Source organism: Armigeres subalbatus, chromosome 2 (assembly GCF_024139115.2).
Source record: "Armigeres subalbatus isolate Guangzhou_Male chromosome 2, GZ_Asu_2, whole genome shotgun sequence".
Classification (NCBI taxonomy): Eukaryota; Metazoa; Arthropoda; class Insecta; order Diptera; family Culicidae; genus Armigeres; species Armigeres subalbatus.
The window spans coordinates 242,225,990-242,247,677 of record NC_085140.1 but is presented as its reverse complement, the minus strand read 5'-3'; the positions used below and the strand labels follow the sequence as shown (position 1 = coordinate 242,247,677).

Below are 21,688 nucleotides of genomic sequence, written 5' to 3'. Positions count from 1 at the left end.
ACAAAAGTGCATTTTCTGGTGATGTATAAAAAAACCCCTGATAAATCCACCTAGCGGTGATGATGCTTGTCTCGCTTCAATCGTTTGATTTCGCCTTGGTGTGATACAATCAAATAACCAACCAACATTACGGCACAAGTGACCGACAAGCTATGGTAGTTAATAGGCGAAGCAGGATCTCCACATAAACTAGCACGATTAGACATGGTGATGATGGATGACGGGTGACATGAGTAGTTGTGACTTGTGAGTTTCAGGAACGCTCTAAAGCCTCTTTGGAACGCGGGTTATGAATGTAACATTGAGGAGTGGAATCCTACGTCAGAGTGAAGAGAAAAGACAATATGGCTCCTGGTTTTGCATTCATCAAGCATTCCTACAGTTTTTACGAATAGATCTACCCATATGAGAAATAAAGCCGAAAGGAATTTCTTTCCATGCAGTTCGCCGATAACCTCCGACTAAATATTTTTTTATACCCAAAGCATGTACGTCAAGGAACATTCGCATTAGTCGTTAATAAATAGCATCAATCTGCAAAATTACCTTCTATTTGAGTCCAACCCACGAGCATTAGGCAGCTATTCGTTCCGTCGGTAGACCACCTTCAAAATCGCCGTTCCCTTCTGTTGAACTCCCGACTTGTGATTCTTCTATGACCCTCACCATGCTATTCTTTTTGTTACTTTTATGGTTAACCACTTTCCACGCAAAATCGAACGGATACTCCATCGGTTTCAAGTGATCCGGTGTGTCGTCGTCGATTCCGTTGACCTTGTGTGGCGGATCGCCCTTCATATGAATACGCTCCAAGATCGTCGCATTATGGGTCAATGGATCCATTCCGGTAATGTGAAAGAAAAGTTCCTCCTTACTTTTGACCCCACTAACGCCGCGTTTTGTGAAAAACTAAAGGAACAGAATTTGAGGAACAATTCGTACAAAGACAGATCAAGATACTAACCGCACTGATGTTGTCACAATCTCGCATCAAAAATTCCAACGCACCGGGATGACCCGGTTCCACCGATTGCGCCACATCGATGATCCAGCACTGTTCGTCGAACCACAGGATGTTATACTCGGACATGTCGGCATGCACCAGTCGAGCTTCGTTGTACAGTTTGTACATGATCTCGACCATCTCCTCGTAGGCACAAATTAACTGCGCTTCCGACAGGATGGCCTCCTTTAGCTTCGGCGCCGGAATCATGTTCTCCCCAATGAAGGACATCACCAGGATATTCTTTTTGAGCGCGACAATTTCTGGACACCGGATACCATGCTTTTTCATTCGATTCAGATTATGTAGCTCCTTTTCTGCCCACATGTTGATGACCACTTTGGCATTCTGCTTCGAAAACCTCCCCGAAAACCGGAAGTCGTCCTTTATATATCGATCTCGTTGCTTGAATTCGTTCAATGTTGTACTGAAGATCTTTATGGCCACTTCCTTTGGATGAGATTTTCCTTCCTCCAAGTTCGGATTCATCGGATCCGTTTCGGCATGCAAAATGACGGCTTCTTTGCCAGTCGAGATTATTCCATCGATAGACTCCAACAGCTGATTGTTGATCCACTTGTAGAGAATCAAACGAGTGGGCTCATCCAATCCCATTTCCGCGGTCGCAATGTTTTCTTTTCTGTCTTGAGCTTTGTGTTGCTTCTTGCTAGCCTTTTTCGAGTGAGTTTTCAACTCATTGAACACTTTGTTGGATAGTTTCATGTCAAAGCCCGCACCATCTCCGGTAGAAAACTCCGGAGGAAACGACATTACCTTGCAGGCGTTCTTCCTTCCCGAAATATCCTGATTATGCTTTGTGACTATTTCACCATCATCGTTAAGCTTGTACCCGATCTTAGGGATTGATTTCTCTTCTTTTTCATTCGTTTCGAATCGATCCCAAACAGCTTTCGGATCAACAGGAATTTCCTTGGCTTCTTCGTAAACCAGCTCCTCCGGTACCATTCGATAGTTCTTCAACGATATCTTCACTGTAGAATTCTTGTTCCGATGATCTTCCACACGCTTCAGCTCTTCGTCGTACTCACAGTCGAACTGAGCCTGTAGCAGCTTCGCAATGGCCACATCAGAGTCCAGCTGCTTCTGATCCGCTTCTTCGATAGCGCGAAGAACGTCTTCCGGAATGACTTCCTCTGCGAATCCTCCAGAAGCTCCTCCACTGAAAGTGATTAAACATATACTTTTTTAAAATTTAATCTTTATTAAAGAGACTTTCAGCCCGAGGCTGGCTCGTTTTTTCAACCCTAGATTTCTATTTTTGATTGTTCATCATTCGTGTTGATAGCATCTTGATAAAATCTAACCCCAACGCTCATCAGTATAAAAAAATATCTTTATATTACTGATTTATACTAAATGGTAACATCAAACGTTTCATATTCTGTCAATAGCAAATTTACCTTTCTTCAAGCACACCTGGATCAATTGCCCTGGAACATCCTGCCGTAGGCTCAAAATCCTTTCGCTTTATCGTTTCCTTTGGATGCACCATTTCTATCTGGGCAGCCCTTTCTGGATGGTTCTTCCATCCTTCCTCTTTCTGGAGTTCGCGAGCAAACTCCTCGGACATAATTTCCTGTAGGTTTACGGCCTCGACCGATGCGACTGTTCCCCACGGTGAAGACATTTCTGTATTATTTTTCTTTATGGGAGTGAATGGCTTTAAGTTAGTTTAAGGTGGGTAGGTTTCCACTTGAACACTAAAAAGAACGGACACACGAGACTGCTCGTCGATAACTGTGACCACTAGGAATAAAGGTATAAAAATGTTATGAAATTCCTTAAATTGATTTCAAAATAAAGAAATGACGAGGCCGTCAACAAAAAAACACGCACCATCGATTGCACAAAAAGGAGTAATTTGACGTCTTTGACGTTGTTCGAATTTTTCGAAGTTCCGTCAGGGTTGAACTTTGATTAAAATTCACGCATTTCTGGCGCTCATTATCATTAGGACGTATTAGAGCACCTCCACGGGAGTCGTCATCGCTATTCTCATTATTTATATTTAAATAGCGCTCCCTCCCGAGTGCTATTTTAGGATAGCACCCCATCTTTCCATCGGTGGTTTTTGTTTTAGGTATAGCGACTTCGTAAGCATATTGAGTTCTCACCGGGCGTTGCTAAAAGTAATCATCATCTGCTTCAATGGCTCTACACTTCAACTGGAACTTGGCTAGCTGCTGAACTTAGTATTCTATTAGCATTTCATCAATTATTACAGTCGGGATTCGCTGGTTGGGACTTTAATACTTGGGTCACTTTTTAGTTGGGCCTCCGCTGGTTGGGTCATGACCCAACTAAAAAGCATCTGTACGTCAAAATTCAATGTAAACACGGAAAACGGGATTGGGCGTCACTGGACATCATTTGTGATGTTCAAGTCGAAATACACGTGCTCAAATGGGTGTCAGTTGGACCAACTAAAAAACCGAATTCGTTAGTTGGGTCAAGGTCGTGGCCCAACCAGCGAATCGCGACTGTAATTATTTGAAGCCATTGCATGCGTATGTATTTTGTGTGACAACTGACAACTACAGTCGGAATTCGCTGGTTGGGATTTTAATACTTGGGTCACTTTTTAGTTGGGCCTCCGCTGGTTGGGTCATGGCCCAACTAAAAAGCAACCGTACGTCAAAATTCAATGTAAACACGGAAAACGGGATTGGGCGTCACTGGACATCATTTGTGATGTTCAAGTCGAAATACACGTGTTCAAATGGCTGTCAGTTGGCCCAACTAAAAAACCGAATTCGTTAGTTGGGCCGAGATCGTGGCCCAACCAGCGAATCGCGACTGTATGCCCAAGGAGCCTACTCGAAAGCATCCTTGACCGAATCGGGAATACAACTCGCAATCTCCGGAGAGCAATTCTACGCTTTTGATCGCAAGGCTAGCTGGCGACCCGTCGTAGTTAATTTTTTCATTGTTATTCCTTCTGGACTTCCATCCTCCTGGAAATTTCTTTCGGGGATTTATACTTGCAGTCGAATAAATTCCTCCAGAAATTTCGCACAAGAATCTCTCGACAAAATCCAGCAGGAATGCTTCCACAGTTTTTTTTCTCTGAAGGATGTCTCGGAGAAAAAAAAATGTAACAACATCCGAAAGAATCGGGAGAGTTTTGAAAGGAAACCACAATAAAATTACAGGGCATTTCCAATAAAAATAATCCCGAGAGAATCTGGAAGAAATCCTAAAACTATTCTGGGAGAACTGCTAAAGATTATTAAAAGAACACAAATATTGCTGGGGAACTCCCGGAGGGATCCAAGATGAATTTCCAAAACAAATAATTTTTAAAAGAACGACAGAAAAGATAAACAGGGGCCCTCCTTAGCCGTGCGGTAAGACGCACGGCTACAAAGCAAGACCATGCTGAGGGTGGCTGGGTTCGATTCCCGGTGCCGGTCTAGGCAATTTTCGGATTGGAAATTGTCTCGACTTCCATGGGCATAGAAGTATCATCGTGCTAGCCTCATGATATACGAATGCAAAAATGGTAACCTGGCTTAGAAACCTCGCAGTTAATAACTGTGGAAGTGCTAAATGAACACTAAGCTGCGAGGCGGCTCTGTCCCAGTGTGGGAATGTAATGCCAATAAGAAGAAGAAGAAGAAGAAAAGATAAACTTGCGGGCAAGACCACCGGTATCTGTTGAGGAACGCCTGCAGTCGTTGAGTGTTTTCTACTGATACACACCATGTTCGCTAGTGTATAACAGCACAGATTTCACGTTCAGTTGAAAATTCGTATTTTGGTGCGTTCACTTATCTGCCTGTTTTTCCAGATATTTCTTAAACTCGCAAAGGCAGCCCTTGCTTTTTTGATCCGTGCACCTATGTCGATCTTGGTACCGCCGTCTGACGCCATTTAGCTACCAAGATATTGGAAGCTTTCAACATTCTCCACTGGTTGCCCGGCTACTGTGAAACTGGAAGGAGTCACCGTGTTTACATCCAACGATTTGGTTTTGTTGACGTTGATGACTAAACCTGCCGAGGAGGAGCGCTCGGCAAGGTCGTTGAGCTTACTCTGCATATTAGAGCGCAGTTGCGCGAGGAGTGCAACGTCATTAGCCAATTCGAAGTCTTTTAGGTGCTCCATGGTTATAGGCTGCCATAACAGCCCGCGGTTTAGTACACGGTCAATCGCATCTACCAGAATCTCCTCGATTTCGATGAGGAACAGTAACGGTGATAGAATACATCCTTGCCTCCAAGGGGTGTCTCACAGCTATCGAAGGCAGCGAATTTCAATCGAAATAAAGTCGATTTGTAATGATTTTTTATGAAATGGTACGATTTAATCAAACTTGCAACACACCTTCTGCGACACTGAACTGTAATTGTAATCCAAGCAAACGTGGATTTCACATGTTACCAATGACATCAATCGACTTGTTTATTTTGTTTATTTTTCTATCAACAATTAAGTTTGAGCATGAGATCTGAAATAACCTTTATTATTTATTTAAATAAATAACAAACTGTATTCTAATTTTAGGTTTTGGATGTTGAAGTATTCTTCCGGACGATACTATCTCTAGCTTTGATGATTAATGAGAAAATCCTACTGAAACTATACTCAATCTACGGTTTCGCAAATGCGGCTGCCGTAAATGTGATATTAAACACAACTTTCATATTCTTTGGCCTCATTGTCCATTCATATTTGGCAGCATTTTTGTATGGTAATTCGCATGGTTTCCTCGTTTCCGAAAGTATCCGTGATTGATCTCTGACGTAGCTCATGTGTAGAAATATTTGAATATTAGATTTCATTTTTTAAACTACTGCTACTGCTAAAACAGATTTCGTTAACGGATCAATCAAGGATCGGCAATCGTTCGTCTCCGGTTCAATTCGATCTGCGAGTAGTGTAAATTGTGATAAGTAGATAGTGTGGTGGAAGTCTTCTGTCCAGACTTCAAAATACGAGTCAAAGCGGGGGTTTCTGATATGTTTCATGTAATGATTTAATTTATCCACCTACCCCGAAGCCGAATGCACTAGGTAATAATGCACCGGTGCTTCTATTCTGATGTGTATTAGCAAAATAATTGTGTGGGGCAGCAGCAGATAAAATCTAAATGCAGCAACGTATCAGGGATTGGACGAAATTGCTACAAATAATACACAGTACATAAAGCATTTCATTTTTTTTGGGATCTGGGTTACAGGTGAGGACGCCTGTGCTATGGCCAGACAGAATTCACGTATTCTGCAAAACAATGTTTAGCCCGGATAGCACGTAGCACTTTCCTGATCTTTCCATCGGTATTCATAACAACTTCACAAATTCCTGTAACTCTGTGCTAGTCATATTTTGACAATCACTGACAGGTGATAAAATCGCTGCGTTGCTAAAACCAACTTTTGATTCTAAATATTTTCGATTTATATCGAAATAAAGTCGCTTCGGTTGCTTGGTTAATTTTTAGCAAATAAATTCAATTCAATCTATGTGAGACACCCCTTGCTTGCCTCACACCAGCTACGACCAGGATAGGGTCGGACAGGATCCCACTGTGCAGCACTCTACACGAAAAGGCCTCGTACTGTGCTTCGATGAGGCCGATGCTTTTCTCAGGAACCCCCTTGCGTCTCAGGGTGCCCCACATATTCTCGTGATTGAGACCGTCGAAAGGTTTTTCGTAGTCAATGAATACCAAGTAAAGGGACTCTTGAAATTCGTTGACCTGCTCCAGAATGATGCGGAGCGTGATAATATGGTCCACACAGGATCTTCCGGCACGGAATCCGACCTGCTGCTGCCGGAGAGTCGCATTGATCTTCTCTTGAATCTGGGCAAGGATAATTTTGCATATAACTTTGAAAACGGTACACAGCAACGAGAAGCGACAGCTCCGCTCTATTTGGCAGAGCGTGGGATCCTCTTGGAGGACCAGCTCCGCTTCGATCCAGGCAAGCGGGTGGTACCGCCCCTGGTAATCGAAGCATGGGAGCCGTCTGGAGGACAAGCTACCCTTCGATCCGAGTAAGCGGGTGTCACCGTCGCTGGTGATCGTAGCGTAGGAGCCGTCTGGAGGACCAGCTCCGCTTCAATGCGGGTAAGTGGGTGGCACCGCCCTTTTGCTAACATGTGTTTTTGATGCAAGAACGAAGTGTCATAATGCAAAAATGAAACACAGTTTAGCCCTTTTGCTGCCATGGAGAAAACGGGGCACAATCGCACTAAACGGAAATGTATTATCGCCCTTCTGTATTTTTCTGTTTTTACAGCAAAAAACAACATTTTGTACCATTTTGAATATGCTACATATAGTACATTTCCAGGAGGTTCGATCTATGACATAAACTCGATTTGTTTACATTTGCGACTTCGGCCCTTATGAAACAACTATGTCGAAATGACGTCATGGTCAGTAGGGTGAAACGCCTGTCTCCGCGGTACAATGGCACTCTACCCAATATCATTTTTGGTACTTCTGTTTTTGGTATACACAGTTTCTGGATAGTATACCCGAATTCAGCGCTCATTTAGGGTGATTGGTTCATACGCAGTTAGTGCTAATTATCGGTCTCCTGCCGGAAACTAGCAATTGGTTGAGGTATATATATATATATATATATATATATATATATATTTTTTTTATTGTCTTTATTAATGAGGTTTTCGGCCCTTGACCGGTTCACCTCAACATGGTTGAGATATTTACATCGAGGCTTTTGTGTTTGTACACGGTAACCGCAAAATACCCAATAATTAGTACAAAATACGCATTTCGGTGACTAACTGGGACTACCCAATAAATGGGTAAAACTCTTTTACTCAATAATGCGCATTCAAGCTCTATGTCAAAAATTGCGTACTTTTAATCCCTTCATGAAATATGCTCAGGAGTGAAATTTACGCATTTTTGGTAAACAAATATTGGATTGGCTCAGCGAAAATGCTAATTTTTTTTCAGTAAAAGGAAACAAAACAAGTTTATATTGTATATTTTATTAACAATAGTTAAAATAAGTCGTATTTGTGATTTTTTCAAATTGAGTTGTAACAACCTCGGCAACAACGTTGTCTTCGAATTCCAAATCTTTGTCTTCCGGATGTGAAGGATTTATCAACGTCCGATCGTGGCTGCAGTTTTGGCAAGTGTATTAAACGCTTGGAGCACGTAGGAATGATTCACAGCCGGTACTCCGTAAGGAACCGGAATCCTTATTTATGTTAAGCTGTGAAACTGCTTGATACGGACTTTCAATTAATGCACATAACCTGGAATGTAAGTTGAACAGCCGGTCACAGGACACATAAAACCTATTAATGCTTCGGTAATCTATCAAAAACAAGGGAAATTTTATATTCAAAATAATAATTCTTACCCGAAAGCTAAAGAATTCTCAAATTTTTCCTTATTAAAATGTTTTTGTAACACAAATGCAAAATAGCAGGCACACGAAGAGAAAACGGTTGATACTTTTTTTTACGCATTTTTACAGCCCTATGCTAAGAGCTCATGTTTAGTGTAGCCAACACCAACACCAACGCCGAGCAACGTACGTCAAATCTAAAAAAGCTCAACATCATAAAACATCCAAATTCAGCTTTCTTCAATATTCAACTTTAATCGGGAATATTAATTAAATATGACTAATGAGTTTAATTGATTCAAAACTTATCTACATGATCAATTTTGATTTTACTTTCATGGAGAACAACAATTTGTCTTTTTTTTCATCGTGAAAAGCTTGAATAGAATTTAAAAATAAATCCTGCTCTTTTATTGTTGTGGATATTTTCAATTATCAAGCTACAATCATTGGTGTTGTTGACGATATTGTTGACATCTCATGCAACTGACAGCGGTCTATCTGCACACTGTGCCCGGGACATGGTGGCTATTTTTGGGCTAAGGAAGTTAGATAGGGATGTCTATAGCCTGCATTTTTAGGTTGATGGCAAACTTATGAAAATGCATATTTTCTACTCCCTATTGCGAAGTAAAAAGAAGCCATTTTGTGACGTATACAGTATAAACCTGAAATTGCGTAAAATATACTCATAAAAATAGTATTTTGCGGTTACCGTGTATGGCTTCTTTATGTCGAAAAATAGCTCGTCGATACAGTTTTATTATCATAAATCAAACGAAATTAAAACAAAAACATGTACGCCATATTGAATGAATGGTGGGTAGGCGTATTAGCCTTCTCTTCAGTCTCCTGCTTGTTCTCCTGCTTCAGTCCCTTGATATTATGACGTCATGATGCAATGGAGACCTTTTCAAATGTTTAACGAGAATCATTACTTTCGAACTTATCTGTCAAAATGTGTCATCATCAGTCTTCGGTGCGCAATCATCATCAAGAAGGCAAGAGTTTTCTTTTTCATTTTCATCTCTGCGGCTACAAGTCAGGCATTTTCATTCGACTGCAGTCTCTCGGATTTTCGTCGCGGATGGTGCGTTGAATATCGTCGTCGTTTGGTCCGATTATCGGAAATATCAGTGTCAAAATTGTATAAAGATGATCGCCAAGCTCTAGCGAACAGTTAGTGGATGAAGATTGTGTCGAAAGTACGCTTTGAAGTGCGTTTCGCAATCAATACGAAAAAGTGGCAAGCCCTTGTGAATGTTTTGAGGTGAAAATTGTGTTCTGCCGCAGAAGACAGCAGCAGCTGTATCATCAAACGGATTATCGTGCTAAAAATAGGTGTGCATCCTTAGTTCATTAGCGTAACCATGCTGAGGAGACAATATCCCGAATAATAATTAGAATGTAGCAACTTGTGCAATGTAAAAAAAGGGAAAAAGGTGTTTCCTTCGGATGCTGGTGGCTGAACTGCAGCTCCCCCTCCCAGTGATGCCAGATTTACTGATGCCTGTTGACTTCAATGAGGAAAACAAAAGCAGTTCACTTAAAATAAATTGTCATAATATTGTTTATTATCGATAATCGTTTATAACGATAATCATTTAGTATATACATACTTTATATCGGGTTAAGGAAGCAACCGTTTACAATATAATTAGGTACATTCGAATATACTGATAGATTTCTCCTTGCTCGATTCCAATTGTTTTTATATCATCTTATTGGCATTACATCCGCCACTGGGATATTGCCGCTTCGCAGCTTAGTGTTTATCCAGCACTTCCGCTGTTATTAACTGCGAGGTTTCTAAGCCAAGTTACCATTTTTGCATTTGTATATCAACAGGATGATACTTTATGCCCAGGGAAGTCGAGAGAATTTTCAACTCGAAAATTTCCTAGGGTGTAGCCACGGTCTTACTTTGTAGCCGCGTATCCTACCAAGCTAAGAAAGGCGCAAATAGAAAAATAAATTGAAGAAACATGTTTTTATTTCCTTGCCCTGAAAATAAGGTCTCTACCTACAGGATCACGTAAAACTGAATGAATAAAATTATAAATTACAAAATTTTATTATATCATATGTTTCTTAAATTTATTTTTTTGTTTTCACCTTATGTTGTTTCTCCCACAGCAAAGTTCTTCCTTATTTCCTATCTTCTTTTTCATTTAATATTTCTCATTTTTTTGCATTTTTTCATTTTAAGGCCTCTAATTTTGATTGTAAGGCCTGTAAGAAAAGGTATTTCGTACTAAAGTCTTTGGTTTGATTTCCACTAACGAAAAGCGTAGCATTCCATCAAAAATATCTATGAACATAAATCTTTGTGGTTTGAGGCTTGACGTTACTTTAAAATATTCAAAATGTTTGAAGATTTATATAAATCCTACCTAAAACGAGCATTCTTCCGAAATCCACATCGATCTTGAATGGTAAAATTGGCATATATTTAATGTATGTACCAAAATCAGTTATTTAATCCATATCGGTAAATCTGGCATCCGCTGCTGAAATCAATTGAGGAAAACAGCATCGAAAAGAAGATAAACGAGTGTAAAGTAAACCATTCTGCAGAAAGGAGCTGTGTCTACATCCTAGTTAAAGCGTGAAAGAGCTCTCGTGTGCCAAGAGGGAATAAAAATAGGCAAGTGTTTATTCTGCAAGTTGCTGTAAAAAAAAAACGCTGTGTTTGTGTGCAATTAGCGCTTGTCTGGGGCTGTTGAGTTTGTTTGGTGGCGATGGATGAGCTATCGGAGGCAGAGCTGCGTTATTACAATGACCTGTTCAAGATCTGCAGCGAGTCGTCGGATGGCAGCGGGAAGATCCCAGCTCTGAAGGCGACATCACTCTTCCGATCTGCCAATCTATCCAATGAAGTTATTAACAAGGTAGGTATTACTTGGATAATAATAGAAAACCGATAAAACCGATCGTGATAATATTTGTACTTATGCTTAAGCACATATACAACACATAGTTGGTGTTTCTTACGACCGCGCTTCACTCAAAATGGATTGAACTCACATCCCCATTGTTCTGGATTTTCAACAAGTCGCTGGAATCTGGATGTTTCCCTAAAACATGGAGAAATTCATTTCTAGTTCCATTATTTCAATCGGGTGCAAAATCAAACGTCCGTAACTACCGCGGTATTGCCCTTATATCGTGTATACCTAAATTGTTCGAAGCAATTGTTAATGAAAAAATGTTCGTTCAAATTAAAAATCGAATCACTTCTATGCAGCACGGCTTTTACAAAGGTCAGCCACAAATCTAACAGAATTTGTTAATTATTCTTTAGAAGCTATGTATGGGGGTCATTATGTAGAAGCTTTGTACACAGATTTCAGCAAAGCATTTGATCGCGTTGACCCATGCTTCTGTTCAAATTGCAGAAGATGGGAATTCAACCTAAACTTCTTCAATGGCTTGACTCGTATTTAACCGGTCGTGTTCAAATAGTTAGATTCAAAACAAAACATCAGACTCTATAAAAGCTTCTTCTGGAGTTCCGCAAGGATCTCATTTAGGACCATTACTTTTCATATTATTTGTGAATGATCTCCCTTCGTTCTTAATAAATTGAAAGTCTTAATTTACGCAGATGACATGAAACTGTTTTAAAAATTAAAACTGCCAAGGACATCGTAACATTCAAAGCCGAAATACTGATATTCCACACATGGTGTAACAAAAGCCTTCTACAAATAAATATCAAAAGTGCAATTTAATAACCTTTAGTAGAAAACGAAACGTACCTAGCGTAAATATCAGTTTTGACAATCAAAGTGTAGGAAGGTGTGATAGAGTAAGAGACCTGGGAGTAATATTGGATTCAAAACTCACTTTCACTGATCATTATAACACTATTGTAAGCAAAGCCAATAACATGTTAAGTTTCATAAAACGATTTTGTTACAATTTCCAGGACCCATACACCATAAAGACATTATATACTGCTTACGTAAGGCCAATTTTAGAATATTGTAGCATAGTTTGGTCCCCTTTCTCAACTACACATGCAGATAGAATAGAGTCAGTCCAAAAACAATTTATGTTTTATGCACTTCGCAAGTAAAGTTGGGCCGTATTTACATTGCCAATATATGTAGCAAGCTTATTGATATTCAAAGACTGAAATTGTGTCGTGAAGTTGTCATGGTATCTTTTATAAACAATATTGTCTCCCAAAGAATTGACTCCCCACAGCTATTATCAGAACTGAACTTTTATATACCGTCACGACAACTGCGATATCGACAAATATTCTCCGTAAACTATCATCGAACAAACTATGCCAAATATGGACCTTTGAATCAGATGATGCTCACTTTTAATAAATATTGTAATAATATTGATTTAACTATGTCAAAAATGCAACTAAAACACTTCTTTACACGTATCTTAAGTTAATGGCACTCTAATAGAACATAAGAACATTATATAATATTTCAAAGAACTATTATTAGTTAAGGCTACCAATGTCACTAGGTCTACAAAATTGATTGACGACAATAAATAAATAAACTTCGTCTTCGACGTGTTGATGACTAGTTCGATCCGCTTGGCTTCCCTCTTAAGTCTGATGTAGGCTTCCTCCATCTTCTCAAAGTTACGTGCCATAATATCTATGTCGTCGGCGAAGCCAAATAGCTGGACGGTCTTATTGAAAATTGTACCACTCGTGTTAATCCCTGCTCTTCGTATTGCCCCTTCCAAAGCGATGTTGAATAGCAGACACGAAAGACCATCACCTTGCCGTAATCCTCTGCGCGTTTCGAAGGGACTCAAGAATGTCCCTGAAACTCGAACTACGCACATCACCCGATCCATCGTCGCTTTGATCAACCGTGTCAGTTTATCCGGAAATCCGTGTTTATGCATTAGCTGCCATAGCTGGTCCCGATCGATTGTATCATATGCGGCTTTGAAGTCGATGTATAGATGATGTGTGGGCACGTTGTATTTGCGGCATTTCTGCAGTATCTGGCGAATGGCGAACACCTGGTCTGTGGTGGAGCGTTCGCCCATAAAACCCGCCTGGTACTGCCACACGAACTCTCTTGCTATTGGTGCTAGCCGACAGCATAAAATTTAGGAGAGTACCTTGTAGACGGCGTTCAGCAATGTGATTGTAGTTGATACAATCCAGCTTATCGCCCTTTTTGTAGATGGGACACACGACACCTTCCATCCACTCCTGCGGCAAAACTTCCTCCTCCCACATCTTGGTAATGACCCAGTGCAGCGTTCTAGCCAGTGCCTCACCACCGTGTTTAAATAGCTCTCCTGGTAGTTGGTCAACCCCAGGGGCTTTGTTATTCTTCAGCCGGCCAATCTCCTCCTGGATTTCTTGGAGATCCGGAGCCGGTAGAATTATGTCCTGCGCGCGTTCCCCCAGGTCCATCACCATACCATAAAAATGCAAAAAAATTATCGTAAAACGCCGGCTAAAAGACTTTCGGCGTGACGCCGAAAACGCCGCCACCGCCGACCAAAATTCTGACAAACGCCGCGCCGCCGATTTTCGGACCGGCGCACACCTCTACGAGCGGGTTCCGTTAATGCGCACGTACGCTAGGCCTGCCCACCGGATGGGTGGGCCTGGCCTGGCAGGTGTGAGTTTTGTGACCATCAGCTCCACACCTTCGGAACGGCTTATGGCCAAAATCGAAGCACTTGAAGCCGGCCTGAGGTTGTTCATTTATGCCTACTGGGCATTCGGACCGACCCAACTTCAGCTTGGACAAGCACATTCTTGGCATCAGCCAAAAAGATACCTAGAATGAGGCGTTTTGTTCAAAACTTGTGATTAAAAAACTTTGCTCAAAATTTTGGTAATTGTAATTGTAATGTATTAGTAATAACGTAAACCTGGTAGTTATAAACTATTGTTCAGGTCAATTCACCTTACTTCAGAAGATTTTAATGAACAATATAAAAATCGATCGATCCTAATTATGTGGAGATAGTCAATCTTATCCATGTTTAAAAACCGATCATCAGAAAAATATATTAAGCTCTTTTAGTGGAATGTATTAAACCGTCTAAGACGAATTAAGTACTGTCCATTTAATTCCACCAGTTGGGTCCTGTAAATTGTAACAAAATCGTTTTATGAAACTTAACATGTTATTGGCTTTGCTTACAATAGTGTTATAATGATCAGTGAAAGTGAGTTTTGAATCCAATATTACTCCCAGGTCTCTTACTCTATCACACCTTCCTACACTTTGATTGTCAAAACTGATATTTACGCTAGGTACGTTTCGTTTTCTACTAAAGGTTATTAAATTGCACTTTTTGATATTTATTTGTAGAAGGCTTTTGTTACACCATGTGTGGAATATCAGTATTCCGGCTTTGAATGTTACGATGTCCTCGGCAGTTTTAATTTTTAAAAACAGTTTCATGTCATCTGCGTAAATTAAGACTTTCAATTTATTAAGAACGAAGGGGAGATCATTCACAAATAATATGAAAAGTAATGGTCCTAAATGAGATCCTGGCGGAACTCCAGAAGAAGCTTTTATAGAGTCTGAAGTACATGATAGGAAGAGGTTCAAGAGAAGACAATGTGAGCCACCCACCGCGAGTTTGCATCGGTGGTGACGAAATCGAGGTGGTAGAAGAATTTTTGTACTGTGACTGCCGAAAATGATACCAGCAGAGAAATTCGGAGACACATAGTGGCTGGAAATCGTACGTACATTGGACTCCGCAAGACGCTCCGATCGAATAGAGTTCGCCGCCGTACCAAACTGACAATCTACGAAACGCTCATTAGACCGGTAGTCCTCTACGGACACGAGACCTGGACGATGCTCGTGGAGGACCAACGCGCACTTGGAGTTTTCGAAAGGAAAGTGCTGCGTACCATCTATGGTGGGGTGCAGATGGCGGACAGTACGTGGAGTAGGCGAATGAACCACGAGTTGCATCAGCTGTTGGGAGAACCATCCATCGTTCACACCGCGAAAATCGGACGGCTGCGATGGGCCGGGCACGTAGCCAGAATGTAGGTCAAAATGGTTCTCGACAACGATCCGACGGGCACAAGAAGGCGAGGTGCGCAGCGGGCAAGGTGGATCGAACAGGTGAAAGATGACTTGCGGACCCTTATATACCGCACAGGCCACTTCGGCCTTAGTCTGAATAAATGAAATGAAATGAACTCCTCAAATTTTCCGCGGGAGATTGTTCAAAATGAGGACATCAACATAAAAATTGAGCTTCAACGGCAAATTATTCGAAATTTTCATAGGAAATTCAAAATTCTTCGGAATTTCCACGCTGAATTTTTGCAAAATTTAAACCGAAATTATGCACAACTCTAGGTGAGTTTTTTTTAAATTACATTTAAATCACAACCGTTCGGTATTACAACGAAAATAATCAGATTTTAGAAGGAATTTCTTTGTACAGGGAATATTTTGAATTGTCCATAAAAAAATCCTCGGAAATTCAATGGAAAATTATTTAAAAAAAGAGGAAGGGTCGTTTGTCCGAAAATCCTTCCCCTCGGATATGTTACCTTGCCGCGGTGGGTCGGCTTACGCCTTTAGCACTGATATGGAAACCAAAGACATATCCTGTCGTGGACTATTTTTGTTTGGTGCCGCATTACATATCTGGCATTGACGCACTAATTTACGGCATTTGCATGTGATCCAACGGATCTCGTGTCTTGGAGCCTTGAATGGTAGTGCAGTCAGGCAGAGCCCTTTTTCATCAGTGATAATAATGTGAGTTCTCTTCTTTTCGGCAATACTTTTCTGATGCGTTTCCTGTGGCGATGAGTCGTAGCCACGCTTACATTTAGCTAGCTAGGCATTTATTGAAAAACAAAGTATCCAAGACATTCGTAGGGAATCGACTGCTGGATTCACTGAGTAGAAGTTTTTTCAAAACTAGGAACGTGGTGCCAGTTTTATTTTGTTATGCCTCACTTCGTAGAGCAATAATAAAGAATACCACAAGAATTTTACTAAAAGTAGGGAATAGGCGTGATGAAGCTTTACTTTACCACCGAAAAGTGAATCCTACAGTTGACTCATAACTGATCATTAGTACATTATAGATAATGACAGTTAGTTTGGAAACGATTAAGCTACTTCTTAGAACATAATAATAGTCTTTGACTACCTTGACAAAGGAATAACAATAAAATAGACTAAATGCACGAACAGTTTCCACTTTTTACAAGACTTTTACAATACTATGCATTTACGTATGTACGACGGGATTATAAAGCACTCTCTCACAATAACTTACATTGTATTTGATAGTATTGACACAGGATGAACCAATGACTTAGTCAAACAAAGCAATTCAAGGAACGAATACTTCATACCTTCTGACCATAAAGACAAGAATGACATCGTACAGATCAATCTATATAATTCAGCAATTGAGCCTCCAAAATAAACGAAAGATTAAAAAAAAATCTATATGATTAGGAATGAGATAATGGGAGAGAGTATCTATTACAGTTGAAAATGTAATGTCTTTTGAGCCAGTTCAACAGTGTCTTAATGGACGACATGATCCTTGTACGGCTGGAAAACTGCTTCAAAAGTTATTAACCCTCTCCCGCCCATGGTGTCTGTGGAGCACCATCGAATTTTGCACCTTCTAACCTTCATCGAATTGTTTCAACAACAAAAAGGAATATTTGACACATCTTTATGGTTCCATTAGACTGCAAATATAATCAATTTTGAGCACAAATAGTGAAACTATTGAAAACAATCAATTAACTATTGATTTACAATCAAAAACTTTTTTTTCGTTTTCCACTAATTTTGGCTATGCCAAATAACTTTTGTTCTAGCATTTTTCTCAAAGATGATTCCTTCCTATTGAAATATTTGAAAAAGTCGTGGTCGGGAAAGGGTTAACTTGTAATTTTTTATAAATCGGGGATTGAACACTTTCTTACACTTGATAAAACAACTTCCGGCTCAGTTTCTACGATGAAGCATTGGGCAACATGTTCCATGTCAGTCGGATAAACTGCTTCGGTCGATTTTGAGCCCGTACAATGACAATAGACTTATAAATAGCATAAAAACTGGCTAAATTATTTGACTCTGACAAAAAATCGACACAGTTGTTTCATAACGGCCAATGTTGCAATAAGCTCGAATGGAGAAAAATGGGTTCGAATGTTCCATGACATGTTTTCAATTATAATTCGAAAAGTAGATGGTATTTTAAAGTTTAATAATATGCATGAAATACATCAATATCTAATAATTGAAGCCAAACAGTGTACACTTGCGCCCTTCAGAAATGCGCCATAATGTTTTTCACAACATCCTTTTCGCCCAAATTCCACGCCCGGCTGTCAACCTATTTGTCAATATCGCCTGTTTGCATCGCCCCGTTTTGTTTTCAAATTACCGTTTAGTCTTTTTGCTCACATGTGTTTTTGATGCAAGAACGAAGTGTCATAATGCAAAAATGAAACACAGTTTAGCCGTTTTGCTGCCATGGAGAAAACGGGCCGCAATCGCATCAAGAAAAAAATTCCAACGGAAATGTAATATCGCCCTGTGTTTTTCTGTTTTTTCAGCGAAAAAACAATTTTTTGTACCATTTTGAATATGCTACATATAGTACATTTCCAGAACGTTCGATCTATGACATAAACTCGATTTGTTTACATTTGCGACTTCGGCCCTTATGAAACAACTATGTCGAAATGACAAAAATGACTTTAAACTATTACGATGTTAGTTAGCATGAGACCTCTCCGACTATTTATGAACGTAAATCCCTCTGATTCAGTTGCAACAGCGTCTTCTTGGACGACATGTTCCGCGTACGGCTGGCAAACTGCTTCGAATGGAATTATGTTACGGTATCATAAAAGGCCTGGTGCAAGGGTTTCTACTCTATTTAGAGTCCCGCCAGTAAACCTTCATAAAAAAAGAGGAAGGGTCGTTTGTCCGAAAATCATTTGGCGAAAGCCGTTTGGCCGAGTTAAGTTGAAAATTATTAAGCCGAATTGTATTTGACCGAAATGAACGTTTGGGTAAAACTGTTATGCAACGGAAAACAGTTTGGTCAAAAACTGCATTTGGCCAAAGCGACATAAGGCCGAATTGATAATTTGGCCGATAAAGCGTTTTCTCTAACACGTCGTTTGTTTGAAATGGTCGTTTGGCCGAAAAGGTTATAAGGCCGAAAATGTCGGTCGGCCAAAATGGTTGGTTGATAGAAAGGGCCATTTGGTCGAAAATGTCATTTGATCCACAATATCCAATCGTTGGCCTCTCTGACAAACGACCATTTCGGCCAAACAACTAAATAAAATTGTCTATCGGTCAAATGGCCCTACCTGTCGTTTGACCGAAAGTGAAGAAAAGCTACGAAGGACCTCCATCGGCCTTCGCAACCTAGCGGCGACTGAATGAGCTCGAGATTCCCATATTGGACGCATAGTCAAATCACTTGCAATCCATTGGTCAAGCCAACACTTCCACATGTGTATAGTACACGTTCACATTAGAGGAGCGTGAGTATTTAGAATGTCTGGCGGCTGCACACATTCTTCATCAGCAACTCTCAACGCCGTAATTGACCATTCAAAATTCTAGAGCTATCAAAATGAGCAGATTAACGTTGGACAGCGAATCCCATGCTCCACAAATTGAACCGTTTGTTTGAGAAACTGCATTTGTGACATTTTTGGCCAAAATGGGCTTTTCATATATTCTGAATCCTGAATCTGTGAAAAAATTTCGTTTGTTTGAGAAATTACATATGTACACGCACTTTGATGTACTGCTTGCAGTTTTCAACTGAATACATTCTTGCTTCACACCAGCTACGACCCGGATAGGGTCGGACAAGACCCCATTGTGCAGCACTCTACACGAGAAGCCCTCGTACTGTTTTTCTCAGGAACCCCCTTGCGTCTCAGGGCGCCCCACATTTTCTCGTGATTGAGACGGTCGAAAGCTTTTTCGTAGTCAATGAATACCAAGTAAAGGGACTCTTGGAATTCGTTCACCTGCTCCAGAATGATGCGGAGCGTGACAATATGGTCCACACAGGATCTTCCAGCACGGAATCCGGCCTGCTGTCGCCGGAGAGTCGCATCGATCTTCTCCTGCATCCGGGCTGAAATAATTTTGCACAGAACTTTGAGAACGCTACACAGCAACATAATGCCTCGCCAGTTATCGCATACAGTCAGGTCACCCTTTTTGGGCACCTTCACTAAGATACCTTGCATCCAGTCGACCGGGAAAGTTGCGGTGTCCCAGATATTACGAAATAAACGATGCAGTAGTTGAGCGGATGTCATGGGGTCAGCTTTGAGCATCTCGGCTGATATGCGGTCGACCCCTGGGGCTTTATTCGATTTCATGCTTTGAATGGCTGTTTGAATCTCTAGCAGTGATGGAGCTTCGGTATTGACGCGTGTTATACGTCGGATCCTAGGCTGATCATGCCGAGGTGGTGATGGCCTGGCTGGCACTTGAAAAAGTTGTTCGAAGTGCTCGAACCAGCGTCTCAGCTGGTCAGATGGGTCGGTCAATAACTGATCATTCGCGTCTTTCACAGGCATCGTTGCATTCATCATCGCCCCGCTTAAGCGTCGTGATATATCGTAAAGGAGGCGAATGTTCCCGGTTGCTGCGGCTCTCTCACCTTCGTCGGCCAGAGAGTCTGGCCACGCTCGCTTGTTCCGTCGACATGAGCGTTTTACATCCTCCTAAGACTTTGGCTCCTCTGGTTTTCGATTCGATCGCTCTATCGCGGCTTTGGCTTCTCTTCGCTCCTCTATATTCCTCCAGGTCTCATCGGTGATCCATTGTTTTCTCTGGGTGCGCAGTTCGCCCAGATTGTTCTTGCTGGTGGCGATGAAGGCATTCTTGATGGCGGTTCATTGGTCTTCCACGCTGCCACCTTCCGGAATATCTGCAGCACGCGTCTCCAGTTCTTCAACGAAGGACCGTTTCACCGTGGCATCTTCCAGTCGGCGTGTGTTGAATCGTCGTCCAACTCTTTCCTCCTGTCGACGAATCCGCGCAATGCGCAGGCGTATTTTGCCGATGAGGAGGTGATGATCAGACGCGATATCGGCACTACGTTTATTTCGTACATCAAGAAGGCTCCGTTTCCATTTTCGGCTGATGCAGATGTGGTCGATTTGATTTTCTGTAAAGCCGTCACGGGAAACCCACGTGACCTTGTGAACCGGTCGATGAGGGAAAAGCGATCCCCCGATCACCATGTCGTTATTACCACAAAATTCTGCGAACAGCTGTCCGTTTTCGCTCATTTCTCCGAGACCATGGCGTCCCATAATGCGCTCATGGTTCGAGTTGTCGGATCCGAACTTCGCATTGAAGTCGCCCAAACAGATCTTGATATCACCCTTCGGAATTCTATCTACAACGGCATTGAGTTGACTGTAGAAGTTCTCTTTGTCTTGCAGATCGGCAGCATCCGTTGGCGCATAACATCGGATTATAGTAAGGTTTCGGACCCGTGTTCTAAATCTGGCAACGATTATCCTTTCACTTATAGGTTCCCACTTCATAAGCGCAGAGTGTGCCTGAGCGCTTAGTAGGAAGCCAACTCCGCGATGCCGGGGAGCGTGTTCACCTCGTAAACCAGAGTATAGCAGAACTTGTCCCGACGGCGTTCTGTGTTCTCCAAAGTTTGGCCAACGGACTTCACTCAGTCCCAGGATCTCAAGCTTCATGCGGCGTGCCTCATTGGCAAGTTGTACCAATTTACCCTGCTGGGCTAGGGTTAAAACGTTCCATGTTCCTATTCGTGTCCTTTGTTTCGCGCTAAGAGTCGTCGCCGTAAAATCAGTCCGTATTATTTCATTATCGGATTCTCGAACAAATTGATGTTTCGGGAACAGTAGGTTGTTGGCCCAAGGTTCCCTATTCACCGGGATGGGGCTGCCATCTTAGGTATAGCTTCCGGGGAATAGCATTTCATCAGCCGCTGGATGCCAGAATAGACGCTGTTGGAGCCGCACCTCCTTGGTGAACAGACGCTCGATCAGTCGGGTCAACATTTGTTTAAAGTCCCACCCAACACCAGGACTAGGCTAGTGCGCTTTGCGCGGCACACGGTCGCTTTGATAGGGCCTGCTTGGGGACACATGCAGCTTTTTATAGAAGTTCAACAGAGCCCACTGTCGAACTCCACAACATCCTAGGCAGACCCCACAGGACGCACCCTCTCACTCTAGTTGATGTCAGAAGTTGATGTGATGTTAGGACCAGAGCTATGTTAGACGCCCTTTCCCGGATGTCAACTCACCATTTCGTAGCCCCTTGCCCGGTAA

At 41.5% G+C, this 21,688-nt stretch overlaps 2 protein-coding genes across 10 annotated transcripts in view; one reads left to right on the top strand and one right to left on the bottom strand.

Moving 5' to 3' along the window:
- The window catches only part of LOC134212007 (serine/threonine-protein kinase RIO3), a 114,422-nt gene extending 111,442 nt beyond the window's left edge, over positions 1 to 2,980 (bottom strand). For 2 of the 4 annotated variants that reach the window (XM_062689480.1, XM_062689479.1), the window contains exons 1-3: positions 2,425 to 2,854; positions 965 to 2,183; positions 547 to 909 (exon numbers count right to left, since the gene is read on the bottom strand). In XM_062689480.1, coding sequence (XP_062545464.1) covers positions 574 to 909; positions 965 to 2,183; positions 2,425 to 2,651 — 1,782 coding nt within the window. In that variant the 5' untranslated portion in view covers positions 2,652 to 2,854 and the 3' untranslated portion in view covers positions 547 to 573. The other 2 variants (XM_062689477.1, XM_062689476.1) reach the window with 2 other exon arrangements.
- A 6,407-nt stretch (positions 2,981 to 9,387) lies between these two features.
- The window catches only part of LOC134212003 (ralBP1-associated Eps domain-containing protein 1), a 44,150-nt gene continuing 31,849 nt past the window's right edge, over positions 9,388 to 21,688 (top strand). The window contains exons 1-2 of one of the 6 annotated variants that reach the window (XM_062689467.1): positions 9,388 to 9,631; positions 10,939 to 11,252. In XM_062689467.1, coding sequence (XP_062545451.1) covers positions 11,103 to 11,252 — 150 coding nt within the window. In that variant the 5' untranslated portion in view covers positions 9,388 to 9,631; positions 10,939 to 11,102. Of the gene's footprint in view, positions 9,703 to 10,835; positions 11,253 to 21,688 lie in introns of all 6 variants that reach the window. The other 5 variants (XM_062689463.1, XM_062689464.1, XM_062689466.1 and 2 more) reach the window with 5 other exon arrangements.